The sequence below is a fragment of the Bubalus kerabau genome, chromosome 8 (assembly GCF_029407905.1).
Source record: "Bubalus kerabau isolate K-KA32 ecotype Philippines breed swamp buffalo chromosome 8, PCC_UOA_SB_1v2, whole genome shotgun sequence".
Taxonomy (NCBI): domain Eukaryota; kingdom Metazoa; phylum Chordata; class Mammalia; order Artiodactyla; family Bovidae; genus Bubalus; species Bubalus kerabau.
The window spans coordinates 75,470,032-75,497,004 of NC_073631.1; the positions used below are offsets into that span (position 1 = coordinate 75,470,032).

A 26,973-nucleotide genomic window follows, 5' to 3' on the forward strand; every position below is an offset into this window, starting at 1 on the left:
GAATATGATCAGGTGTTCCCCAATCTTGTTTGATTATGGAATGTTTTATTTTACATGACACATCTCTCAAGGCTAGTTTTCCTAAGAACACATTTTAAGAAAAGATTTTTGTTTAAATATGACCACTTAGCACTCACTGTTTAAAAATTACTATGATGAAAAACCAACCAACCAACCAACAAAAGCAAACAAAACAGAAATAGACTCATAAATATAGACAACAAGGGGGTGGTAGCCAGAGCAGATGGGGACCAGCCAAAAGAGGAAAAGGAGGTTAGAGACACAAACTTCTAGTTATAAAGTAAAGAAGTCATGGAAAGGTAATGTAAAGCATAGGGAACATAGTCAATAATATTGTGATAACTTTGTACAGATGCAGATGATAACTGGGCTTACAGTGGGAACCATTTTGAAATGTATATAAATACCAAATCACTATTTTGTACATCTGAAAATAGTATGGTATTGTATGTCAGTTATACTGCAATAGAAAATTACTATGATAAAATACACCAATTTTGTGTACTATTTGCCAAGTTCTGACACCCTTGTACTCCCCTGATGAAAAATAGACTATTTCCATTACCCCATTGATTTCCTTTGTGTCCCTTTTCTGTCAGTGTCTCCCCCTTCTGCAGTCCCTTTTCTGACTTTTTTCACTGTAGATTAGTTTCACTTGTTCATACAGATGGACTCATTCATCATATTCAGCTTCTTTTCCTTATTAGCACAGGCCTGAGATCTATGTTGTCAAAGGCAGCAATAGTTCTTTATTTTGATTACTGAGTATGTCCTTATGTATGCATATAGCACAATGTTTCATCTCTTCTGTCGAAGGACATTTGAATTGCTTCTAGTTTGGGGCTATTATGAATATAACAACTATGAACATTCTTGTAAAAATCTTTTTTGGGGACACACATTTATATTTCTCTATCAAATACCTGTGAGTTTAATAACTGGGTCACAAGGTAGTATATCTTTAACTTTATAATATTGTTCTCAAGCTTCAGCATCTATCAGAATCACCCGGAGGGCTTGGTAAACACAGATTCATGGCCTCATCGTCAGGCTACTTTTTTCAGCCACTATATTGAGGTGTAATTGATATACAAAAGGCTATATATATTTAATGTATAGAACTTGATGAGTTTGGAGGTAAATATACATTCATGAAATCACCACAACCTATGTCATAAACATATTCATCCATTCCAAAAGTTTCCTCCTACACTATTTATGGTGATGATGATAAAAACTACTAACATAAAATCTAACCTCTTAGCAGATTTTTAGGTATACGATACAGTATTGTTAACTGTAGGCACCTAACTGTTCAGTAGCTCTCGAAGACTTATTCATCTTGGATAACTAAATCTTTGTCCGCTTTGACTAGTAACTCCTCATATTGCCTCCTCCCAGCCCCTGACAGCCACCATTCTAATCACTGTTTCTCTGAGTTTGACAATTTAGGTTCCTCATGTAAATGGTATTATGTAGTATTTGTCCTTCTTTGTCTGGCTTATTTCACTTAACAGAATGTCCTCTAGGTTCACCTGTGTTGTTGCAAATGGCAGGATTTTCTTTTATAAGACTGATTAATATTCCATTATGTGTATATACCATATATTCTTTATCCATTCATCCACTGATGGACATTTAGGTTGCTTCTGTATCTTGACTGCTGTCAATAATGCTGCGGTGAACATGGGCATGCAGACACTAATGTGAAATCCTGATTTAAATTCCTTAGGCTATATGCCTAGAAGTAGGATTGTTAAAATCATATGGTATTTCTATTTAGATATTTTGAGAAATATTCATAATGCTTTTCATAGTGGCTGCACAAATTTCTAGAGCTTTTGATTGAGTACATCTTGGGTGAGTTATGAGAATTTACTTTTCCAAGTTCTCAGGTAATGCTAATGCCTCTAGTCCAAGGACCACAATTTAAGAATTACTGTTGAATGAAGAATCTCTGAACCTTTTCCTGAAGTGGTCATACCATTGTATACTCTCAGCATTATACGAGAGTTCTAATTGCTCCACATCTTCACCAGCCTTTGGTGTGTCATTCTTTAGTGAAGGCTAGTGGTGGAAGGCAATGGCACCCCACTCCAGTACTCTTGCCTGGAAAATCCCATGGATGGAGGAGCCTGGTGGGCTGCAGTCCATGGGGTCGCTAGGAGTCAGACATGACTGAGCGACTTCACTTTCACTTTTCACTTTCAAGCATTGGAGAAGGAAATGGCAGCCCACTCCAGTGTTCTTGCCTGGAGAATCCCAGGGACGGGGAAGCCTGTTGGGCTGCCGTCTATGGGGTCACACGGAGTCGGACACGACTGAAGCAATTTAGCAGCAGCAGCAGCGGTGGTGGAAGGGAAGGTCAAGTGGCTATTTGGATGATTTCCCATTAAAATATGATGGTATTTATAAGAGAAATATGAGAAAAATTTTGAGATAAATTAAAACTGGAATAATGCTTGAGATTTTTTTGAATTGTATTCCTTTGTGGTATGTTTATTTATATTAATATAAATGTAATTGCCTAGATTAATGTTCTATATTTTCATTAAGTGTGATATTTACATTATAAAATTAATAATAATTATGTATAATCATATAATTTATAAATTATAATTATAATAATCATTGTTGATTAAAGTAAATTTATACTGATTAGGGCTGGTAGAAGTTTGATTGCCCTTCATGAAAGAAACCTGGCAAAGGCACTAAGTTAAATTAACTTTTGTTTCCTTTTAGAATTCCAACAAGTAAATATCACTCCACCAAAATTTATTTTGAAGCCAAGACCAAAAAGGAGTAAACGGCAGGTATGTATTCACAGGTATATGTCACAATATTTTAAAAACATTTGGCCACTGCCAGTCAATTTAATCTACATTAAGTCTGTAAGAGGTAAGAATTAGTTTCAGGCATTTGCCACAGTGTGGTAAACAGCACGGGTGACACATTCATAGGTACAGTGGAGTCAGGGCCATATTATTTCATAGACTCAAAAAACACTCAAGATAGTGGCGATAATATGGACACTCGTCATACAGATGGATTATGGGGCCACTTCTGTGGCATCTCAGGCTGTTTCTATCATAGGCCTCCTTCCTTGCCAGAGTATATACCAACCACATCATGAAGTCTGCTTGGATGGTACAAGCCCTTATGTTTATCCCCTTAAGAATACCCTCTTAAGAATGACTCCATCAAGTTTTAAAGCTGCAAAATGCTATTGTCACACTTGAACTACTCTGGAGTCTAGGATATAAAATCAGAATGTCTGCTTTATGAATGTTCAATGCATATTGAACTTAATAATAATAGCAGTTTATTGTTTACTGTACAATGCTTTAAACCACATGAAGTGGGTACTATTATTATCCCTTCACAGGAAAAATAATAGATGTCTCTGAAATGTGCACATGACTTGCCCAGAATCATAGATCTGGTAAATGGTTTATACAAAATAAAAACTCTGGTCATCAGAATTAAGATATCATCACAGTTGTGGTGGTAGTTGGTGTAGGTGTGTGTATGACATAAAAACAGGATGAGAGAAATAAGCGTCTAGTAAGACAAAGCAGTTGAAGGGACCAGGTATTTTCTTTTTAATATATGTTTAGTAAGTATGAAGTAAAATGTGTTTACAGACAGATTTCTAACATGAATAATAATTGCTAAATATTTTGAGTACTCACCATGGGCAATTGTATTAACATATTTAATCCTCATAACAATTTTTTGAGGAAGGCATCATCATTATCCCTATTTTAAAGACATTGAAACGTAAGAGACTTAAGAAACTAGCCCATGGTTACACTGGGTTACCTGGCAATGGAGCCGGGGTTCTGCCTATTTTAAAGACATTGAAACATAAGAGACTTAAGAAACTAGCCCATGGTTACACTGGGTTACCTGGCAATGGAGCTGGGATTCTGACCTAGAAGTCTTGTCCCTGAGACACACAGTTGAATATTACTTGGCCTTAATAAAGAAGGAAATCTTGCCATTTGCAACAACATGGATGGACCTGGAGGGCATTAAGCTGAGTGAAATAAGCCAGGCAGAGATAGACAAATATGGCATGGTATCACTTACATGTGGAATCTAAACACAAAACAAACAAACAAAAACAGGTAGAAACAGAGTAGAAACATGGTTGCCAGGGGCTAGGCAGTGGGGGAAAAGGGAGAGATTAGTAAAAGGGTACAGACTTTCAGTTCTAAGATGGATCATGTCTGAGGACCTAATGTGTAACATAAGTTTCCCACAGCCAAGTTACCAGGGCTTATTTATGTGCTGTTTCCTTTATTATATTGCAGCTTCGTCGATATCCTCGTAATGTAGAGGAGGAAACCAAATATATTGAACTGATGATTGTGAATGATCATCTCATGGTAAGGTTTGCTGAATTTTGTGTTGTTTGAACTTGCCCATGCCTAGCATAAAACTGGTGGGTGCAGAAATATGTTTAGAAGAAAGAAGCCTATAAAGTTGTAACCTGGAAAAGGTATTTGTATAATCAAACATTTCTGTTAGCTAGCAACAACCTGTAAACAGGAAAACACTCTTAGGTAAATCAATTCACAGTATTTTGTGAAGTTCCAAAAATATTTCTGCGATTCATAATGTTAACTCCTTGGATTTGCTTAGTTAATGTAGGGGCTAATATCTTCTCTTACTAAAATGGCAAGGTTAAAAAAAAAGGGAAACTTCCATTTTATAATTGAAAAAGTGAAGCAACAATAATGTGACACTTTAATTTGCAATGTTTAGCTTTATCCTAATAAAAGCATTTTTTTCTGTTTTTCTTTTGCTGTGCAGTAAACCATTTGGAAAGGCTTATAGACTTATTTACAAAACAGAAACAGACTTACAGACTTAGAGAAAAAATTCATGGTTACCAGAGGATAAAGATGGAAAGAGGGATAGATTGGGAGTTTGGGATTAATCTGTGCACACTGCTGTATTTAAAATATATAACCAACAAGGACCTACTGTATAGCACAGGGAACTCAATATTTTATAATAACCTAAATGAGAAAAGAATTTGAAAAATAATAGATACATGTATATGTATCTATATACTTTGTTGTATATATGAAACTAACACATTGTTAATCAAAATATTCTCTAATATAAAATAAAAAAAAGAAAAGCTTATGTAGTTTATGGGCATGTTTTATACTCAATTCATGGGCATATTATAATCAGCCTGGTTACATTCATTGCACATCAGTGAATTATATTTATTTTTTTTTTTAAATAAATTTTTTAAATTTATAATTGTTTCATGTAACTAGAGTTTAAAACTAAATATATTCAGTGATGCACTTTGTTGAATTTTACTTAATTTCAGGTACATATACATTTTAATTTACTTTGAATTATTTATTTGGGAGAAAATGTGTCATTTGTTTAAATATGATTAAGCTAATAGAGATTTTAATTAATTATTAATAATAATTATTATTAATTAGTGCTTCTTCCTTGTTTATGGTAGGACTGAGTTTTGTATTTCTACCAATTTAATTTTGTGAATGTTAGTTTTCCTAAGATTTTTACAGAATAAGCTGTAAAAACACATATTTTGGACATTTCAGGATATCATAAATTCAAATGTCTGTAAGCATCTATATAGGCAGATAGTTTGAAGTGAGCCAGATATAAAACAATAGGGAAGGGTCAGGTCTATGGCAAAAGAGAAGTCACATGGTCTGTCTATCTAATAGGAGTGACTGCTTCTCAGCCCTTGCCAGTTATTACCATGTGTGGATACTGATTTTAAATGAAGCCAGAAACCAGATTTTACATGATATGTCTTGAGTTTTAAAACAGCCTTGAGGTCAAACCAAAGATACATGTTGTTCACATCAAGCCGTAAGTCACCTGCTTGTGACCATTAGAGGTTTCTTCTCTTTATTGAGTAACCCTTGTGGAACTTTTCATACTTTCAGCATTATTCACATTCACTTTTTCTGGCTTTCACCCTACTTTTATTTGTATGTCTTGCAATTCATTGATAACTTTCATATATGTTCTCATTTTGAATAATAATCTTGTGACAAAAAAATAAACTTTTGAAATGGATGCAATGGGTATTTTTTATTTTATCTCAAAGATCTGTGAGGCCTCAAACTTTAGGAGCCTTGCCACAGACTTCGCAGTATCTAAAAAATTAGGTGTCAACTCTTGAATTTTTTTACAGAAAACTTTAAAGGCCTTTTAGTTATACCGTGTTTCCTCTGCTGAGATGAGCATTGGTTGATGACCTTGAAGTCCTTCACTTGTTTTCTTTTGCTTTCAGTTTAAAAAGCATCGGCTTTCAGTGGTACTCACCAATACGTATGCAAAATCTGTGGTGAACATGGCAGATTTAGTAAGTATGAACCCGATTCAAAATTGCCACAGAGGAATTTTATCTCCTGATTGGTAATAAACTGGATAATATTCTTATATTTTCACTGCCCTAAATTGCACTTTAGCCAAGGTGTCCTGTAAATCCGTGGTAACTTTGTCATGAACTTTATTTAACTTTGATCTCTGACTGGGAAGATGATAAAAAGAAGAGGTCAGAGATACACCTTTATGGCTAAATTTTTTTTTTCCTGTATTTTTCACACTGGAAAATAAAAAGTTGAGTCCTAGCCCCTAACAAAGATATTCACAGCGTATTTCTAACAATGAAAAAAAACAGCTGTACCTTTTCAAAAGAGTGCCTGGTGCTGCGGGAATAATGCAAATAAGTAGTTCTACTGTACCTACTTTGCCAATTTCCCTGGCAAGTCTATGCCGTACCTTCCCCATGAGTTTAAGGCCAGTCAGAGAGTACAGAAATCATCTCCTCGGAGAATGTTCCCTTTTTTACTAGGGAAACTCAAGAAAGCCTGAATCTTACAGGGTGCCAGAAAATGGACTCTGGGGAGACCTTGAGTAAGGGTGCAAATGTCTATCAAAAAGGGGTATTTTATATCTAATTAGTACTCTTTTCTTTGGGTGTTACTTGGTAAACGGTTGGATTCTTATTACTCAAAGGAAACGTGTAAGTTAGAAAAACAATTAACTCCCTTAAAAATAGTGGAGTTTCTCACATTTCACTAAAGCTACAGGATTTTCCATAAGAGGAGCTTTGTAGGCCTGTTCATAAATCATTTGATTTTTTTTCCATGTGTATAGCTGGTGTGTTCATTTTGTTAATATACTAGATATATAAAGACCAACTTAAGACAAGGATAGTATTGGTTGCCATGGAAACCTGGGCGGCTGACAACAAGTTTGCCATATCTGAAAATCCATTGATCACACTACGTGAGTTTATGAAATACAGGAGGGATTTTATCAAAGAGAAAAGTGATGCAGTTCACCTTTTTTCGTACGTAACTTTTCTAATGATTTATTACTTTTCTTCATTCCATGTTGAATACTCTTATTACTTGTGATGAGATGTACTGTTTGTACTGCATAATGCAATTAGGATTTGATGTAGCAGATATATTTGAAAGAAGTTTTAAACCACAGATTGTTTGAAATTGTCACGAATATTCAATAGGTTTAATTTTGAGTTATTTTATTATTGCATGTATATTTCATTTTTCAAGAGCTCTAATCAGAGCATTTACTGAGTGAAAGTACCATTAATTCTCATAAGGAGTTCTCATATTCTTAACAACAGAATAATTATATTCTTTAAATTGCTGTCTTTTAAATGCTAATTTTCTCTTTGTTTTTGGTCTAACGGAGAGCTTAGTATCTCTAGAGTATATTTTATGTTTTACTTTTTCTTACTCTTATGGTTTGTTCTGGGGGATAACATGTATATTTAATATAAAATCATCTAAAGCCAGAGCTGTTGAAGAAAGTTATAAATGCAAGGAAAAGTGTAGTTTTGAGGTAGCTTTTTATTTTATACAATTCCAAATTTACAGAAAAGTTGCAAGAATACTACACTACAAGGAAATTCCATATGCCCTTTACCCAGATTCATCAGTTGTTCATAATTTACTCCATTTGTTTTATAATTTTCTTCTTTGTATTCTTCTTTCTTCCTTTCATCTATCCATCTCTCTTTCAGTGTGTGTGTGTATTTTTTTCCCCTGAACCATTTGAGAGTAAGTTGGAGACATTTAGTTATTGGGCCTTTACTACTAAATACTTGTGTATATTCCCTAAGAATAAACCCATTCTCTTATATAACTGCAGTAAACTCTCAAAACCAGAAACTTTAACCTCAGTACAATGTTTTTATCTAACCCACTGTCTGAATTCAAATTTCACCGATTGTTTCAATATTACTTTATAGCTTGCTACTCCTTCCCCTTGTCCAAATCTAAGATCTAATCCAGGATCACACATTACATTTAATCATCATGTCTCTTTGGTTTCCTTTAATCTGTAGTATTTCCTCAGCCTTTCTTTGTCTCTTTTGAAGTTAACATTTTTGAAGAGTTTAGACCAGTTATTTTATAGAATGTTCCTCATTGTGAGAATGGCTGATGTTTTCTCATTGTGAGATTCAAGTTATATGCATTTTTGACAGAAATACCACATACATGTAATGATGTTAGAGATTCTTTTTCAAGAGGTATAGTTCTATTTAAGATATTTGTTAATCACAATGGGAAACATTCCTCAAAAACTTTTTCTTTTGGTTATGTGTGTGAACAATTTTCATATTCTTCCCTTACCTCCAGAATATACAGTATAGAAATGTATGTGTATTGATAAAATAAACATGGTAAATTAATAATGAGAGGTGCTATAATATTTGAGCTGTGAGCAGTAAGCCTTTTTCATTTCCTTTTCTAAAAGGGGAAGTCAATTTGAGAGTAGCCGGAGCGGGGCAGCTTATATTGGTGGGATTTGCTCGTTGCTGAAAGGAGGAGGCGTGAATGAAGTAGGTGTGAACATCTGTACAATACAAAGTGGTATGATGGCTGACGATGTTTTCCTAATATTTAAGGGACAATTTCTCAGTATTCTATATAGTCCAGATATTGTTATTTTATTAACAGCCAACCTGGTTACTGCAAATGACCCGAGGACAGAATAGGAAAATAATGGAAGATAATATTGGATAATTCTGTTCATATTCTACTCAGAATAATTTCCAGGCTCAGGAATATGCTGATTATATAGAGAAAATCTATACCTTTCTTGAAAATAAGACCCTATTTATCACTTTGACTGATTTTCCAGAGAATTGAGAAATTCCCTGAAACACTGGATTGCTACTTAACAACTCAGTTGAAAATTTTCTTCCTTAATATTTGGCAATTTTTTGGAGGAAAAAAATAGACAGTTTTCCAAAGGGTTACTTCTACCCCTCGGGCAAAAACCTGATAGAAGTGATCTAAAAGAAAAATACCTGAATCTTTGAGAGGCTACATATTGAAAAGAAATATGCCTAGATGCTTTCAAGTTTATTTTGACCGAACATCATCAGCACCACCTCTAACTCATACTGTTTGTTTTCTAAAGCCAAGTTCTATTTAATTTGGGGAATTTAGAAGAAGTGCTATTAGACAAACAAAGATGAGCAAGTTCAAAATAAATTATTTTATTTTCTATTAACTGGATGACTGGCTTAATTGTATACAAGTATGAAGCTTTTCAGAAATGCCACTGGTGAAATTTGGACTCAAAAATTAGATTTAAGTTTCCAAATCTGGAAGTTGATGATTCTCTGGTTTCTTCTCTACAAGACTCAGTCAAACATGGAATTATTTCTTACTACCTCTTCCTTAATGCTCCATAGTTCAGCACTAGCTATTATGTATTAACCTCTGCTAAATAAAATGCTTAGAAGTTTTTTTTTCAGTTATATTGTGACATGTTCCCTGGTTCATTTTAAATAAAAAATAATTTGCACTTATAAGTATTTTATTTTTGTTTTTCAGTTTGGGAAAACGGACTTAATGGCAGTTACACTTGCCCAGTCGTTAGCCCATAATATTGGTATTATCTCAGACAAAAGAAAGTTAGCAAGTGGTAAGTTTAAGTACATGTGTGGTTTAGTTATATTTAAAAGAGACTATCTGTAAAATATTTTGCAGAATGAAATTCTTTAACTCAGTTGTTTAATCAAAAGATTTTGAGTAATAGTATAAAGATAGCCTGGGCACAAAATGTTTTTTTCCAAAAGTAATACAAATGTTAATATTTGCATCACACATGAAATTTCCTCCATGTATAATAAACATTAAAGCCAGATGTTGTTAAATTAAACTATGAATTTTAAGGACATAAGTTCAGTTTGGTAATTTTGAATGATCTCGGCATAGAGGTTTAAGGTATATGCTTTATTATTGTTTATTTAAAACATCTCTTACTATTGCTACAGAGGTAGAATTTGCCTGCAGAATCAGATCTGATAAAGGGCTCAGTAAAATATGGGCCTAATAAAATATGCTAGGTTTAACATCTATGATGAATATATATTCCCAGTGGGTAAAGTTACTTTACCAGAATGATCGAGCACTATATATTTGGAGTAAGTTGACTATAGTCAAAGTGAAGTCACTCAGTCGTGTCCGACTCTTTGTGACTCCATGGACTGTAGCCTACCAGGCTCCTCCATCCATGGAATTTTCCAGGCAAGAGTACTGGAGTGGGTTGCCATTTCCTTCTCCAGGGCATCTTCCCAACCCGAGGATCGAACCTGGGTCTCTGGCATTGCAGGCAGACGCTTTACCATCTGAGCCACCAGGGAAGTAATTTGACTATAATCGTATTTATTATTTTAGCAACAAATGCCATAAATATGATTGTTTATATTACCATTTATGGGCTTGCCTTGTGGCTCAGTGCTAAAAAATCTGCCTGCCAATACAGGAGACATGGGTTTGATCCCTGGGCCTGGAAGATCCTCTGGAGAAGGAAATGGCAACCCACTTCAGTATTCTTGCCTGGGAAATCCATGGACAGAGGAGCCTGGTGGGCTACAGTCCATGGGGTCACAAAAGAGTCAGACACAACTTGCGACTAAACAACAACATCAAAAATTACCATTTGTGAAGTGCCCACTCCATAAAAGACAGTTGAATGCCAGAATTATCTACATCTAGATGCTCATTTAATCCTCAAGATGGTCCTGCAAGGTATTCATTATCAGCTGATAATGAAGATCCATAAAGTGTCTGGATTTTAAAAGGGTAATGTCTCCAAGATTACACACATATTAAGTGGTATACCCAGATTTTGAACCCAGGTGTATCTGATTCTAAGACTCTGCTGCTTAACCAATATACTGTACTGCCTCCTACCAGCAACCTTGAGTGCAGAGGTTTTAAAAATGGATGAGAAATTACAGGAATTTCCATAAAAACCTATGAAACCAAAATCCTGTGGTCATGCATCACTATTTCATTGCTATTTGATTGTTAAGCCATTTTAACTAGTGCTTTAAAAATATGGCCACTTGTTAACATTTTTCAAAAGACTTTTAGTAGAAATTATATAATCTCAATAGAGTCAAAGTAGATTTTTGTTGTTATGCATAGCATAAAACACTTCAAATGTGAGGAAAATTAGAGGACTAATCCTTTACTGATTTGTAAATATACATAAGGAATAAAGTGAACATATACTTTTAAAAATAGTAACTACTCTAATGCACATGTTTTCACTTTGTAACAAGGTGTATGTATTCATTTTCTCTTAGGTGAGTGTAAATGTGAGGACACGTGGTCTGGATGTATAATGGGAGACACTGGGTGAGCCACTTCTATTTAAAAATAACTCACTGTTCCTTTCTCTACTGTACTGTTGTCTTCTTAGGAGGATGGCAGTCAATAAGTTACTGCCTGGAACCCTACCCGTCGGGATTTAAGACAAACTTGGCAGTTGATTTTCTCAGTGACTCTGTAGGAAATAGATTTTCACAAAATAGTCTTTTGTTTATGAAAACAATTGCTGTCTATTAAGCTAGTAAGTCAAAGATTTTTTTTAGGGGGGGATAGGACTTTGAAATATGGTGAGTCAGGGCCATGCAGGATAAATGATTCCATCAACTTCAGGTAAATATAATAATTTTTTTTGAAGAATTGCTTTCTTTTTTAAAGATTATTGAAGTATAGTTGTTTTACAATATTGCATTAATTTCTGCAGTGCAGCAAAGTGATTCAGTTACACATATATGTACATTCTTTTTCATATTCTTTTCTGTTATGGTTTATCAGAGGATGTTGAATATAGTTCGCTGTGTTATACAGTAGGACCTTGCTGTTTATTCACTCCTTGTATAATAGTTTTCATCTGCTAATCCCAGGGCTTCCCAGGTGGTGCTAGTGGGAAAGAACCTGCCTGCCAATGCAGGAGACGCAAGAGATGTGAGTTCAATCCCTGGGTCAAGAAGATCCCCTGGAGGAGGGCATGGCAACCCACTCCAGAATTCTTATCTAGAAAATTGCCTAAAGAATAGGGTCGCAAAGTGTTGGATACAACTGAAGTGAATTAGCATGCATGCATTCACATCTGCCAGTCCCAAACTCCCAATCCATCCCTTCTCCATACCCTCTCCCCTCTGGTGACCTCTGTGTCTGTGGGTCTGTTTCTCTTTTGTATATAAGTTCATTTGTATCATATTTTAGATTCCACATATAAGCGATATCATATGGTATTTGTCTTATTCTGATTTACTTCACTTGCTATGATAATCTCTATTTCCATCCATGTTGCTACAAATGGCATTATTTCAGAATAAGGAAGTTGTTCAGACAATTTAAACTCAGTATGGCTTTATATGGAGGGTTTGACATGAAATACTTGATAAATGAGTTTACAGTAAATAATTGTAAATTCCATTAGTTAATTCACTTAAACATTAACCATTATGCTAAGAAGTGGGAATATAAGTGCACAGGCTAGGGGGAGAGATTTTTATAAAAACCTATTCATTCTTATCTTGATTGTGTTTTCACTTTTATAAAAAGCTCAGTGTAAAACAAGTTTTGAAAAATACAGAAAATAAAATTTGTACCACCTCTTTTCTTGCCATCAGGTGATAACTATGGTTAATATTAAAATGTGCTGTGCTGTGCTTAGTCGCTCAGTCCTGTCCTACACTTTGAGATCCCATGGACTGTAGCCCACCAGGCTCCTCTGTCCGTGGAATTCTCCAGGCAAGAATACTGGAGGGGGTAGCCTGTCCCTTCTCCAGGGGATCTTCCCAACCCAAGAACTGAACTGGGTTTTCCTGCATTGTAGGTGGATTCTTTACCAGCTGCGCTACCAAGGAAGCCCCTGTTAACAGAACGTTAAAATAGTTTTGTTTAAACCTAGTAGTTTTGGGAATTCCTTGGCCATCCATGCTTCCACTGCCAGAAGGCAAAGTTTTGATCCCTGTTTGGGAAATAAGATCCTGCATGCCATGAGGTGCAGCCAAAAAAATAAAATAAATCCAGTAGTTTTGTATTTTTTCTCTTTCCATTTTTATTGTTTTATACAATTTGGATTATACTGGTTATAGCTGTTTATTCATTTTTTACTTAACATTATAGAGTCAGCATTTTTCTAAGTCTTCATTCTTTAACACTATGATTATTAGTAACTACATGGTATTTTAGTTTTATTAATATATCATGGTTTAGTTAACAGTTTTCTGTTGAACATTTAGGTTATTTTCATATTATTTGCTGCTATAAATTGTGCCACCATAAATATCTTTATTTAGACAGCTCTGCACACATAGCAAATTAATTCCTCAAGAAAAATTTCTTAAAGTAAAATTCCTAGATTTAAAGCTATTTCACATTCTGAAAATTCTTAATGCATAGTACCAACTTGCTCTTTTGCCAGGTTTCTTTTTCTATTGACCCTTGATTATTTTGGGGTGTGTGTATATATATATATATATATACACACACACACACACATATATATATATAAAATATATATATTATAAAAATATATATTATTTGGAGATATATATATATATATATATAGTATTTTGAAGCAATCTGAGACTTGAAGAATGAATCATAAGTTCTACCATGGTGCCTATCACTTCAAAATGCTAAACTTAATGTACTTTCTGTGGACATAAACTTGGGCAAACTCAGGGAGATGGTGAGGGACAGAGGCCTGGTGTGCTGCAGTCCATGGGATCGTGAAGAGCTGGACACTGAACACAACTTAGTGACTAGACAACAACAACAACAAAAATGTACATTTCTATAAACAAAGGTGTCTTCCTATAGGACTACAATTCAACCAAGAAAATCATCCAATTCTTAGCCCTCATTCAGGATTGGCCCTTTGTTTCTACTATGGCATTTTAGCAAAAACTTCAGAATCAGGATTTTTTGATTACAGTCAGGTTTTGGTCTCTTCAGTCTGGGATAATTCCTGTCTATTTTTGATTGTCACAACTTTGACACATTTATAGATTACAGGTCAGTTGTTTTCCAGAATGCTCTGCAGTTTGGGTTCCAGCCTAGATGTAATATTTAGGAAAGACTTATTGTAGAATAAATTATTTCTAACTCTCTTTGATGGAAATTACACATATGTAGGTGTGTGTTTCCTTTGAATGGGTATGCAGATAATGCAGAGCAAATTATAGCTACCACTGGACTTCCCAGATGGCACAGTGGTAAAGAATCTGCCTGCCAATGTCGAAGATACAAGAGACATGGATTTGATCCCTGGGTCGGGAAGGTTCCCTGGAGGAAGAAATGGCAACCCGCTCCAGTATTCTTACCTTGAAAATCCCATGGACAGAAGAGCCTGGTGGCTACAGTCCATGGGGTCGCCAAGAGTCGGATTTGACTGAGCACGTATTTACCAATAGTCACCAGTGAAGAATGTGTTGTTGTTGTTGTTGTTTAGTCACTAAGTTGTGTCTCTTTTGTGACCACATGGACTGTAGCCCACCAGTCTCCTCTGTCCATGAGATTTTCCAGGCAAGAATACTGGAGTGGGTTGCCATTCCCTTCTCCATGCAGATATTATGCATAAGTGGAATTTATTATTTATTTATTTAATTTTTAGGAATAATGTACAGTGTTAACAGTGTTAAATTTTAAAACTAGTCTACAAACAAGGGAGACAGAAATTATACCCAGCTATTGCCTTTCTTCTCTCTTATAGATATTATCTTCCTAAAAAGTTTACGCAGTGTAATATTGAAGAGTATCATGACTTCCTAAATAGTGGAGGTGGTGCTTGCCTTTTCAACAAACCTTCTAAGGTAATAAGTGTGATCAGAGTTGTTAAGTTATTAATCTTTCTCAAATTTTATAAACACAAATTTTCATTCATTGTGTCTTATAAGTGAAACTTTTCAATTTGGTTCACATGTACGTATTCTTGATATGCTGAATGTCTGCATTTCTGAATTAAATTAATCATGGGCTATTCTGATGGGAATAAAAAGCAGGCATAAATTAGAGTTTTGCTTTCTGAAAGACGTTCATTTTCTTTTCATAAAGCCAAATGAGGATTCAGGGTTTGCTTACAAAAACGGTTTTACTTTGCATTTCCTTTTCATTTTCTTGATGCATTTTTTTTCCCCTTTGGATACTGAATCATAATTCATACTAATGGAAAAGGAGGTATTTCTCCTCTCATTAATCCCTATCTCTGGGGCAAATTATTACTGCTGTTCTCTGTAGAGCTATGTTAATAGGTAGAGCTGAATTTTATATTAAATAAATCAGTGAATTTATTAATTTTTGTGATGTTTTCCTCATTGCCCACAAAATAACTTTGTTTCACAAGTTAATACAGTTGATACAGAGCTTTTCACAGGTAATTGTATTTGATCGTCAGAATAATTCATTATGTAGATGGAAACTAATATTATTGTTATTATTGTTTTAAATATGAAAACACTTGGGCTCTGAGATGGCAAGCCATTTGCCCAAGATACATGGCTAAGCCAAGATTTGAATACAGACATTCTGACTCCAAATTCCTTGCTCCTGTTTGAAATGAAATCTTAGGAGTCCATCTGGCTTTGTTTTAGCCAATGCCTAGATCATTTTTTGCTTTGATGGCACTTATCAGACCCTAGTGTGTGTGTGTGTTATATGAAAATATGATTAAGTCTGAAATGAATCAATACTAGACACTTCTGAAGTTTCCAGTTCTAAAATTCTACAGTCATACTTTATAGCTTAGGAAAATAAAAATATATTTTGAAATGACTGACAGGCCAGAAGTATAGTTATGACACTTGTGATCTCTCATATTATATTTGGTGCTGATTTTTCTACATTTTAGTGCCCTTCCTGTTTTTCATTCCACAGCTTCTTGATCCTCCTGAGTGTGGCAATGGCTTCATTGAAACTGGCGAGGAGTGTGACTGTGGGACCCCAGCAGTAAGTCTTTCTGTTTGGATGATTTTTTTAGGTTATTTGGGGTTATTCTAGATCCACACTGAACCATACAGAGCAAGTGTTGTGCCTAGAAATTTCATAAAATTTCTGGAACAAAGATGATAATTGTGAGGCTGTACATTTATTTTGGAAAATAGCCTGATGCTTTCAGGAAAATAACACCACTTTCATTTTTTCCAAATGTTTATATTCCTTAGGAATGTGTCCTTGAAGGAGCAGAGTGTTGTAAGAAATGTACCTTGACTCAAGACTCCCAATGCAGTGATGGTCTTTGTTGTAAAAAGTGCAAGGTAAATAAATGTTCATTGATAACCAACTGAAAGACAAGAGGACATATTTGATAAGTTATTAAGGCAATAACTTAAACAGTTAATATTTAAGGTAAATATAAGCAAATAACAATAGACAATAGTAAGACCTAATGTATTTTGAGTGACAAGTGCCAGAGGCTTTATAGGAGTCTCACAAGTCTTGTGAGGAGTAGTTACTATTTTTATTCCCATCTAACAGATGACAAAACTGAGGCTTATGGTGATTAAATATACCAAGTAAATAAGGAGCTAGGGCCTGTGTGTTTGTAATCTCCAGAGTTTGTCCTCTTTGTACTGCCTCCCTGAAAAGCGTGCACTTTAAATGAAACCATTTAATGTGCTATAATATATACGTATTAAAAGACACTTACTCCTTTGAAGAAAAGTTATGACCAACCTAGATAGCATATTGAAAAGCACAGACATTACTTTTCCAACAAAGGTCCATCTAGTCAAGGCTATGGTTTTTCCAGTGGTCATGTATAGATGTCAGAGTTGGGCTGTGAAGAAAGCTGAGTGCCACAGAATTGATGGTTTTGAACTGTGGTGTTGGAGAAGACTCTTGAGAGTCCCTTGGATTTCGAGGAGATCCAACCAGTCCATTCTAAAGGAGATCAGCCCTGGGTGTTCTTTGGAAGGAATGATGCTAAAGCTGAAACTCCAGTACTTTGGCCACCTCATGCGAAGAGTTGACTCATTGGAAAAGACTCTGATGCTGGGAAGGATTGGGGGCAGGAGGAGAAGGGGATGACAGAGGATGAGATGGCTGGATGGCATCACCGACTAGATGGACATGAGTTTGAGTGAACTCCAGGAGATGGTGATGGACAGGAGGCCTGGCGTGCTGCGATTCATGGGGTCGCAAAGAGTCGGACACGACTGAGCAACTGAACTGTACTGAACTGAATAATATTAATAATAATAACATAATGTAATATAATTTAAATGAAACTATTCTTTGAATAATGCATTTCCTTTATTGTAAATCCAAGTAGGTATTCAATTCAGTTCAGTCCAGTTCAGTTGCTCAGTCATGTCTGACTCTTTCTGACCCCATGGACTGCAGCACACCAGGCTTCCCTGTCTATCACCAACTCCCAAAGCTTGCTCAAACTCATGTCCATCGAATCGGTGATGCCATCCAACCATCTAATCCTCTGCCTGCCTTCAATCTTTCCCAGCATCAGGGTCTTTTCAGATGAGTCAGTTCTTCACATCAGGTGGCCAAAGTGTTGGAGTTTCATCTTCAGCATCTGTCCTTCCAATGAATATTCAGGACTGATTTCCTTTAGGATGGACTGGTTAGATCTCCTTGCAGCCCAAAGGAGTCTACAGGGTCTTCTCTAACACCACAATTCAAAAGCATTAATTTTTCAGTGCTCAACTTTCTTTATAGTCCACCTCTCATATCCATACATGACTACTGGAAAAACCATAGCTTTGACTAGATGGACCTTTGTTGGCAAAATAATGTCTCTGCTTTTTAATATGCTGTCTAGGTTGGTCATAGCTTTACTTCCAAGGAGTAAGCGTCGTTGAATTTCATGGCGGCAGTCACCATCTGCAGTGATTTTGAAGCCCCCCAGAATAAAGTCTGTCACTGTTTCCATTGTTTCCCCATCTATTTGCCATGAAATGATGGGAACAGATGCCCTGATCTTAGTTTTCTGAATGCTGAGTTTTAAGCCAACTTTTTCACTCTCCTCTTCACTTCACTTTCATCAAGAGACTCTTTAGTTCTTCACTTTCTGCTATATGGGTGGTGTCATCTCCTTCTTTTCATGCTCAACTTGGAATAGCTTGTGTATTAGCTGTTGAGGCAACAAAAGAAATCTTTGTAGACATTAAAACACCTTTCGCGTGTTGTACATCACTGTTCAAAGCATCTTTACACACCTTGGCTATTTTCCTTCTCCCAATAACATCCTCATGCCTGTCTCCAAATAGTTAAGCCTTTATATCAAGACTATGGTAATTTGGGCTTACCTTGCTCAAAGAAATCTATTTTTTCTTTTCTCATATAAAATCTGGTATAATTTTATATTATTTCTAAGGTATAATATCTTTCTTTCCCTCCAGTCTGTACATTTTGCAGAGGCAGAGCCAGGCACTTAGACTGTAATTGGAACAAGACTTCAGTAAATAATTGCTGAATGAATGAATAAATATGCACAGCATTCTCTTACTGATTCTTTGCTGATTGATCGGCTCTAATGAGTTAAGAGAGGGCAAAATATGAACCTATCATATTTAATACCCTATTGTGTGCCAGAAACTGTACTAAGTACTTGCAAAGTATATCATCCTGTATCCAGGTTTCTTAACTGTGGCACTGCTGACATTTTTGGCCAGATTGTTCTTTATTGTGAGGGCTGTCTTATGTCTTATAGGCTATTTAGCAGCATCTCTGACTTCTACCTACTAGTTTCCAGCAGCATCCCTCCAAGTCATGACACCACAATGTCTTAAACATTGCCAAATATCCTCTGGTTGAGACTGCTGTCTTAGATAATGCTCATAGCTACACTTTGGGGATGGATATTATTATCTAGATTTTTTCCAGCTGAGCAATGCCAATCTCAGGGAAGTGAAATAACCTGCATAGTCTCACTCAGCTAGTAAAGAATAAATGTGCAGTTACACCCCAGATCTGCTGGCAGCAGTTTCTGTTGTTCCCACTTTACCACTGTGTCTCTGGCAGAGTTTTAAGAGAAGCAAGGCACTGGCAGAGATCTCTGAAAGCACTCTCTAAAAAACGAAGACCAAACTAAATATGAAACATAGTTTTTCATTTTGTCTACCTCAACTGTTTATTCTGTTAGTTTCTCCAACTGCCATCTAATGCTGCTGCTGCTAAGTCGCTTCAGTCGTGTCCGACTCTGTGCGACCCCATAGATGGCAGCCCACCAGGCTCCCCGTCCCTGCGATTCTCCAGGCAAGAACACTGGAGTGGGTTGCCATTTCCTTCTCCAATGCATGAAGGTGAAAAGTGAAAGTGAAGTAGCTCAGTCCTGTCCGACTCTGAGCGACCCCATGGACTGCAGCCTACCGGGCTTCTCCGTCTATGGGATTTTTCAGGCAAGAGTACTGGAGTGGGGTGCCATCGCCTTCTCCGTTAACTGCCGTCTAGGGATTCCTAAGAATACACTTTAATCCTCAATGTTTTAAGTCTGCCCATCCATCAAATTGAAGCTGGAACTCCAACACTTTGGCCATCTGATGCGAAGAACTGACTCATTTGAAAAGACCCTGATGCTGGGTGAGATTGAAGGTGGGAGGAGAAGGGGATGCCAGAGGATGAGGTGGTTGGATGGCATCACCAACTCAATGAACATGAGTTTGAGTAAACTCCAGGAGTTGGTGATGGACATGGAGGCCTGGTGTGCTGCAGTCGATGGGGTCTCAGAGTTGGACACGACTGAGCAACTGAACTGACTGATCCATCAAATGCAGTCAATTATGCCATTTTTTTCTTGGATTTATAGAATTAAGCTCTTTGTGATATAATCACTGAAAGGAGCAAGTACAAAAATAATAGAATTAAAATACATAAAATAAAATGGTGTGGTTAACTATCTTAGAATATGAGTCACAACTTTACCAGTAAAGTAAGATCTTTTCTGCCACTTTCTCTACCCCATACTTCCATTCTCACCTCACCCTGGGCTCCTAAAGGAGTCAGAAGCAGAAGAGCGAATGAAAAAGAGAGATCAGAAGAAGAAAATGAGGAAGCATGTGTATTTTTGTTTTTTTTTTAATATGTGTTTATAATAATTTATCTATAAGTCAGAGTTAACAAACACTTTCTGTAAAGGGACAAATTTGTGGGTTATAAGGTCTTTATGTCAGTTGCTCAACTCTTTCTTTGAAAGCAGCCATCAAAAATACAAAAGCAAACATATGTGGCAGTGTTCTAATAAAACTTCATATACAATGCAAACAGGTAACCAAAATTGTCCTCAAGGCACGATTTGGGAACTCCTTCTGTAAAATATTGTTTATTTACTTCTTTACTCATTTTCTCTTTTCATTATATGAAAATTCCAAGAGGGCAGTGATTTGGGTTGATTTACTGCTTCACCCCAGCACTTAGCACAAGTCCTCCTTTAGCGTGCTGATTTTTGGAAGTTTCCTGACAATTCGTGAACATTACACTCTTGTATGAACTGTACCTTAAATCTGCTTATACTTCTACCTCAGAAGTTCTAGAATTGTAGCTGGTAGCAATTCCCAGGAGGAAGAGAACCAGAGTATATGAAATTAACTTATCTTGCTTGTTTCCTTATTTTTATGGCCTATTTGTTGTTGTTGTTCAGTTGCTAAGTCGTGTCTGACTCTTTGTGATCCCATACACTGCAGTACACCCTCTCCTCTGTCCTTCACTATCTCCCAGAGTTTGCTGAAAGTCATGTCCATTGAGTTGGTGATGTTATCTAATCATCTCATCCTCTACCATCCTCTTCTTATTTTGCCTTCAATCTTTTCCAGCATCAGGGTGTTTTCCATGAGTTGGCTCTTTGCATCAGATGGCCAAAGTATTGGAGCTTCAGGTTCAGGATCAGTCCTTCCAGTGAATATTCAGGATTGATTTCCTTTAGGATTGACTGGTTAGATCTTGTTGCTGACCAAGGGATTCTCAAGAGTCTTTTCCAGCACCACAGTTTGAAAGCATCAGTTCTTTGGCATGCAGACTTCTTTATGGTCTAATTCTCACATCTGTGCATAACTACTGGAAAAATCATAGCTTTGACTATAGGGACCTTTGTTGGCAGAGTGATGTCTCTGCCGACATCACATTTTTAATATCCTGTCTAGGTTTGTCATAGCTTTCCTTACAAGGAGCAAGAGTCTTTTAATTTCATGACTGCAGTCACTGTCTGCAGTGATTTTGGAGCCCCAAAAATAAAAACTGCCACTGTTTCCACTTTTCCTCCATCTGTTTACCATGAAGTGATGGGACCAGATACCATGTTCTTCATTTTTTGAATACTGAGTTTTAAGCCAACTTTTTCACTCTCCCCTTTCACCCTCATTAATAGGCTCTTTAGTTCCACTTCACTTTCTGCCATTAGAGTGGTATCATCCCCACTAAATTCTAAGTTCCTTGCCAAAAAGATTCTTGTGTTTGTTTTCTGTTAAATCTCCACAGGCTATGCCTAGCACATTATAAGTGCCTAGTAAATGCTTGCTGAATGAATGAACAAACACAAAATTTTGTTCAGCTCTTCTGAAAAGTATCTGTTGAATTCCTGACTGGAGTTGGCACTGTGCTGCTCATGTTCTATGAGCAGCAGGAGACTCAACTGCCTGGAGGGTGGTGAACCAGAGAGAGAGGATAGAAGTTGTGTGTGGGTGTGTGTTGGGGGAGAGAAGGGGTCTAGAATACTGTATATGCTTGTGTGAGCAGAGTTAGAAACATAGAAGGACCCAGCCCCAAATAGTAACCTTAATGGCACCCCACTCCAGTACTCTTGCCTGGGAAATCCCATGGATGGAGGAGCCTGGTGGGCTGCAGTCCATGGGGTCGCTAAGAGTGGGACACGACTGAGCTACTTCCCTTTCACCTTTCACTTTCATACCGGAGAAGGAAATGGCAACCCACTCCAGTGTTCTGGCTGAACATGAACATGAATCAGACACGACTGAAGTGACTTAGCAGCAGCAGCAGAGCAAGAAAGAGAGTGGAATTGAAGAGGAAAAGAGAAAGATGGTAGCTTTATGTATCTCTTTTTGTTTTGTTTTAATGAATACTCTTGCAACTGATGAAGCCAACAAGCATACAAGTTTATTTGTATGACTCCTACACTTAAAAAAAATATTTGAGTTGAAAACAGACCAAAGAAGATTCTTACAGACAGGTACAAATAATAGAAGCATTAAAAGGGAATAAAAGACCAAGCTATAGATCTGTAAAAAAAATGATGCAGGAAAAGAAGATGGTAAAGGAAATCATGAGAGGAAATAGCTTTGCCATTTCCTCTAACTTTTACAATTCAGTCCAAAATGGAACTTTCAAATTTTAGCTGATGAGGTAAAAAAGAATAATATGATAAAAGTGCCAGTAAGAATGAAGGATAAAGTATAAATCCATAAGCTAGTTGGAAGAAAGAATTGCTGGAACTTGGACTGGCTTGTCCTTCTGGTACAGATGTACCACCAAGCACATCCTGTTTTAGCTAGATCTTGTAAGGCTATGTGTGATGACTATGCAAATTACTTCGTATGTGAGAAACTCGCCCTGAGAACTATTAAATTAACATTTTCATGCAGTAGCTATGGTTTTCACAGATTTTCATCTTAAACTAGTTTAAGGTATTCCTATCCAAAAAAATTTCATTTTGCATTTCTAAGATGATACTGTAAGAGGTTTGTTTTTTTTTTTTCCTTTGACAGTTTTGCACATTGAGTTTTGTTCATTTTAGTTTCAGCCTATGGGAACCGTGTGCCGTGAAGCAGTAAATGATTGTGATATTCGTGAAACATGCTCGGGAAATTCAAGCCAGGTAACTTATGAATAATTTCTTTGAATCCAAGGGGGGGAAAGTTGGAGTTTGTTTAGTGAACTGACCCTCAGATGGAATGGAAATGGGCAGGATATTCATGTTTCTCTTTCATGTCAACTCTTTCTCTCCTTTCATTAATTTTTTGGGAATTGAAGTTTCAATAATCAAAGCTTGAGCAGATGTTCAGTGTGATTTTATCTTAACATTGAACTAACCTTAAGACTGTATATCTGCCTTAACTATTTTGTTTTTGTTGAAAGTAGGGAATAAAAGTCTTTTGTGTTTAGTCTAGCTGGTGAAGGAGGAAACAGAAAGACTCCTTCTCTTCAACTGGTTGAAACGAGTCAGATAAGGCAGAGAGAACCACAGGATATTGGGTTCTGAGACAGGGCCTGTCTTGACTTTTATTTACCTGAAACAGCTTGCCACTAATTGCTGCTTTTGAATTTAATATCATTTAGTTGTCAGTAGGGAAGATAAGGGCTTCCCTAGTGGCTCAAATGGTAAAGAATCTGCCTGCAATGCAGGAGACACCGGCCCCTGGGTCAGGAATACTCCCTGGGAAAAGAGAATGGCTAGCCATTCCAGTATTCACGCCTGGAGAATTCCATGGACTGAAGAGCCTGGTGGGCTACAGTCCATGGTGTTGAAAGAAGTCATACATGACTGAACGACTAACACTTTCACTTCAGGGAAGATACAGAAGTTAATAAACTTTGACAGGGAATCCCAGATCTCAGTGTATGTATATACAGGCAGTCCTTGCTTTGCATGGTAATGCAGGATCACAGAAGTGACCATGAAAGCTGAAACCATGTGAAGTATTGTAGTAATCAATGGAAAAATTTACAATTATTCTGTGGTCTTTAAAAAATATCAGGTGATTAAAAACTCCCTTACTGTTGGACTTAAATGAATAGGGAAAGGAAAAAAAATGAACTAATATTTATTTAGCTCACATTAAATTAAAACAAAAATATTGAAAATTAACGCATTTTATTTCTTTGTAAAAAACTTATTGGTAATTGGAGCCGTGCTTGCCTTCTCCTGGTCAGAAATGTAATGATACTTAGTGAGCATCTTTCCTATGCCTTGTTGAATTGCTACTCTCCTTTCTAAGTTTGGGCCAGTTTTTTGACATGATCCTTTGTGCTTTCAATGTCGTGAAATATCCAAGAGATGTGAAGTTGTGAATGGGAATTTTTTTGCTGAACAGTGGTATCAGTATCCCATTCCCATAGACACTGATTTTTTTTTTCTGTCATGTTATTTACATTTGATTTTAATTTCTCTTCCAGTGTTATATTTTCCAGTTTCATTTCTTTGCTGCACTTTCACCTTTGTTGGCCAATTTCCTCTTTCAACTATTCAGTTTTATTATAAGATGTCACATGATATCCCCCAGAGACAGAAGGGCAACAAGCTATGTCCTTTGTTGTCTGTACATGAACTGAATGAACAGATTCTCAGTGATCAATCCTGACAGACGTTGAAAGAAGCACCTAGATGGGCTGTTGACCGTGATGGCCGTATCTTATTTACCAAGCGATTGGTGGACTGAAGAGCTAATAGCAAAATTTGTTCTTCATGCAATTACTCACACTTAATCTACTATGGTAACTGAAATTGAATGTGTCCTTGGGGTACTGGTATTATTTAACAAAACCATAGTTAGTGAAATTTCTTCACACTGGAGCCATGCAAAGTGAAGATTGCCCAAATCTATTTTCTCTAGAGAAAAGAGAATTAGTAGTGGTTTACCTGTGCTATGCTCAGACAGTCACGTCCGACTCTGCTAACCCATGGACTGTAGCCCGCCAGGCTCCTCTGTCCATAGAAATTTTCAGGCAAGAATGCTGGAGCAGGTTGCTATTTCCTACTCAAGGGAATCTTACTGACCCAGGGATCAAACCTGCATCTTTTGCCTCTCCTCACTGGCAGGCAGATTCTTGATCCCTGCGCCACCTGGGAAGCCCTACTTTAAGCATTAAAAATGCTTTATTTTAAAAGCGGTCGTTTTAAGAGATTAAAGATTTGCATTCTTACTGGCTAATTAACATTGTTTTCCTAAGCTTACACCTAGTGAGGATGGGGATACAATGAATGATTACCTAATGGGCTCTGGGAATGAAAGTATATTAAAGCAACTTCTTTAAAATGTAATTATGTGATAAGCAGGATTTCAAAAGAATTCTAAATCTGAAAATTATGTGCATACAAAGGTGTTCTTGTTGCATTGGTTGTAATGGCATAATTTGAGATACTTGTAAGTAAATATTTTAATACATCGATTATATGACTTGTTAGCTCAGGGAATGTGTTATAGCTATAAAGACACCTACAAAAAAAAAGTTTATTATGATGCAATTAAATTTGCATGATGAAAGTAAAGGGCTGAAACAGAATATAAAGCATTATCTATAATCTGATTATACTTATATTATAAAATACCACATTATGTTGAAAAAGGTAGAGGAAAAAATGTACCAAATTATAAAAAATAGTTGTCTCTGGATGGTGGGAATATTAGAGACTTTGGTCTTTCATTTTTCCTGTTTTTTGTTTTTTTTTTTTACATTTCCTAACTTTTCTCAAATAAGTATGTAATTACTATAATAATAGAAAAATGTATAACGCATTTTAAAGTTACACTCTGTTTCAATCCAGATAGGAATGGAATGCTTTGCAATCTTTTGCAGTCTTTTCCGCAATTGCTCCAAGGGAAGAAAAGTTGGGGGGCGGGGGATGGCTATAAAACATGTCTTTTTCTGACATGTCCAAGGTAGACTTTCACTTGAGAATCATTTTAAGTATAAGAACTGTTACTTCTCATGGTTAAGAAAGAGGAAACCATATCTATTGCTCCATCTGGTGGCATCCTTCTGGCTTTGTCTTGTGCTCTCGTTTTCTTGCTCTGAGAAGTCGTGTGTCTGTATAAGTTAGCTGAGTCTTTGCTGTTGGTTCTTTTTATTTGTAAATAAGGATTTACAAATCAACTGCTCTTTTCCTCTGGTAGATCCCTATTTTTAGGGGAAAATGCATCAATTGTTACATTTCCTTTTGTTTTCTCTTGATCTTGTTTTTTTTTTTTTTTTCAGATGATTTGGGACACTACCCTGTATTATGAGACTTCATTTTCAAAACGAAAACCTTTAAAGAGATTAGCTCATCTTAATATCTTGCTGTGTATTTGGTTCATATTTCTGTTTTCTTTTTCTAGTGTGCCCCCAATATTCATAAGATGGATGGTTATTCATGTGATGGTGTCCAGGTAGGTTACTTCATCTTTACCTAAATGTTTCCTATATACCAGCACAAAAGAAATGCTAAGTCTCATCAAAGTAGGAAGATCATATTAAATGTTTCGTAGTCAACTCTGAAGGTAAAATGCCTTTATAAAATACTCATCTACTAGTTTTCTTAGTCATATTTTGCAGTTACCTGATGGAAGTAGACGTTGTGCTGCTAACGGGTATGCTTTTCCATTTTAGGGAATTTGCTTTGGAGGAAGATGTAAAACCAGGGATAGACAATGCAAATACATCTGGGGGCAAAGTGAGTAAATAACAAGGTTTGAGCCTTCTCCAAGTGTGGTAGCTGGCCCGAGGACATGTGAACTGGATGGAAGTAATTTTTCAACCGCTTTGTTATGACTCAGGGACTTTCAGAGCCACTGCAGCTCTTAGCAGGAGCACTTTTGTGGAAATTAGAGAAAAGCACCTCCTTTGATAAGACACAGCTCTGTACATGTTGGCTAGTTAGCCATGTCTTTGGATGGGAAGTGCCTTTGCTGCCAGGCAGGTAAAA

The 26,973-nt window shown here is 36.4% G+C and overlaps 1 protein-coding gene across 4 annotated transcripts in view; it reads left to right on the top strand.

Annotated features, from left to right (window-relative positions):
• ADAM22 (ADAM metallopeptidase domain 22) overlaps positions 1–26,973 on the top strand; it is a 243,441-nt gene that overhangs the window by 167,885 nt on the left and 48,583 nt on the right. For all 4 annotated transcript variants that reach the window (XM_055590596.1, XM_055590595.1, XM_055590593.1 and 1 more), the window contains exons 8-20: positions 2,764–2,834; positions 4,338–4,412; positions 6,323–6,394; positions 7,221–7,387; positions 8,824–8,908; positions 9,912–10,002; positions 11,675–11,726; positions 15,103–15,202; positions 16,263–16,334; positions 16,550–16,642; positions 23,086–23,166; positions 26,387–26,437; positions 26,658–26,721. In XM_055590596.1, the coding sequence (XP_055446571.1) occupies positions 2,764–2,834; positions 4,338–4,412; positions 6,323–6,394; positions 7,221–7,387; positions 8,824–8,908; positions 9,912–10,002; positions 11,675–11,726; positions 15,103–15,202; positions 16,263–16,334; positions 16,550–16,642; positions 23,086–23,166; positions 26,387–26,437; positions 26,658–26,721 (1,074 nt within the window). The remainder of the gene's footprint in view (positions 1–2,763; positions 2,835–4,337; positions 4,413–6,322; positions 6,395–7,220; positions 7,388–8,823; positions 8,909–9,911; positions 10,003–11,674; positions 11,727–15,102; positions 15,203–16,262; positions 16,335–16,549; positions 16,643–23,085; positions 23,167–26,386; positions 26,438–26,657; positions 26,722–26,973) is intronic.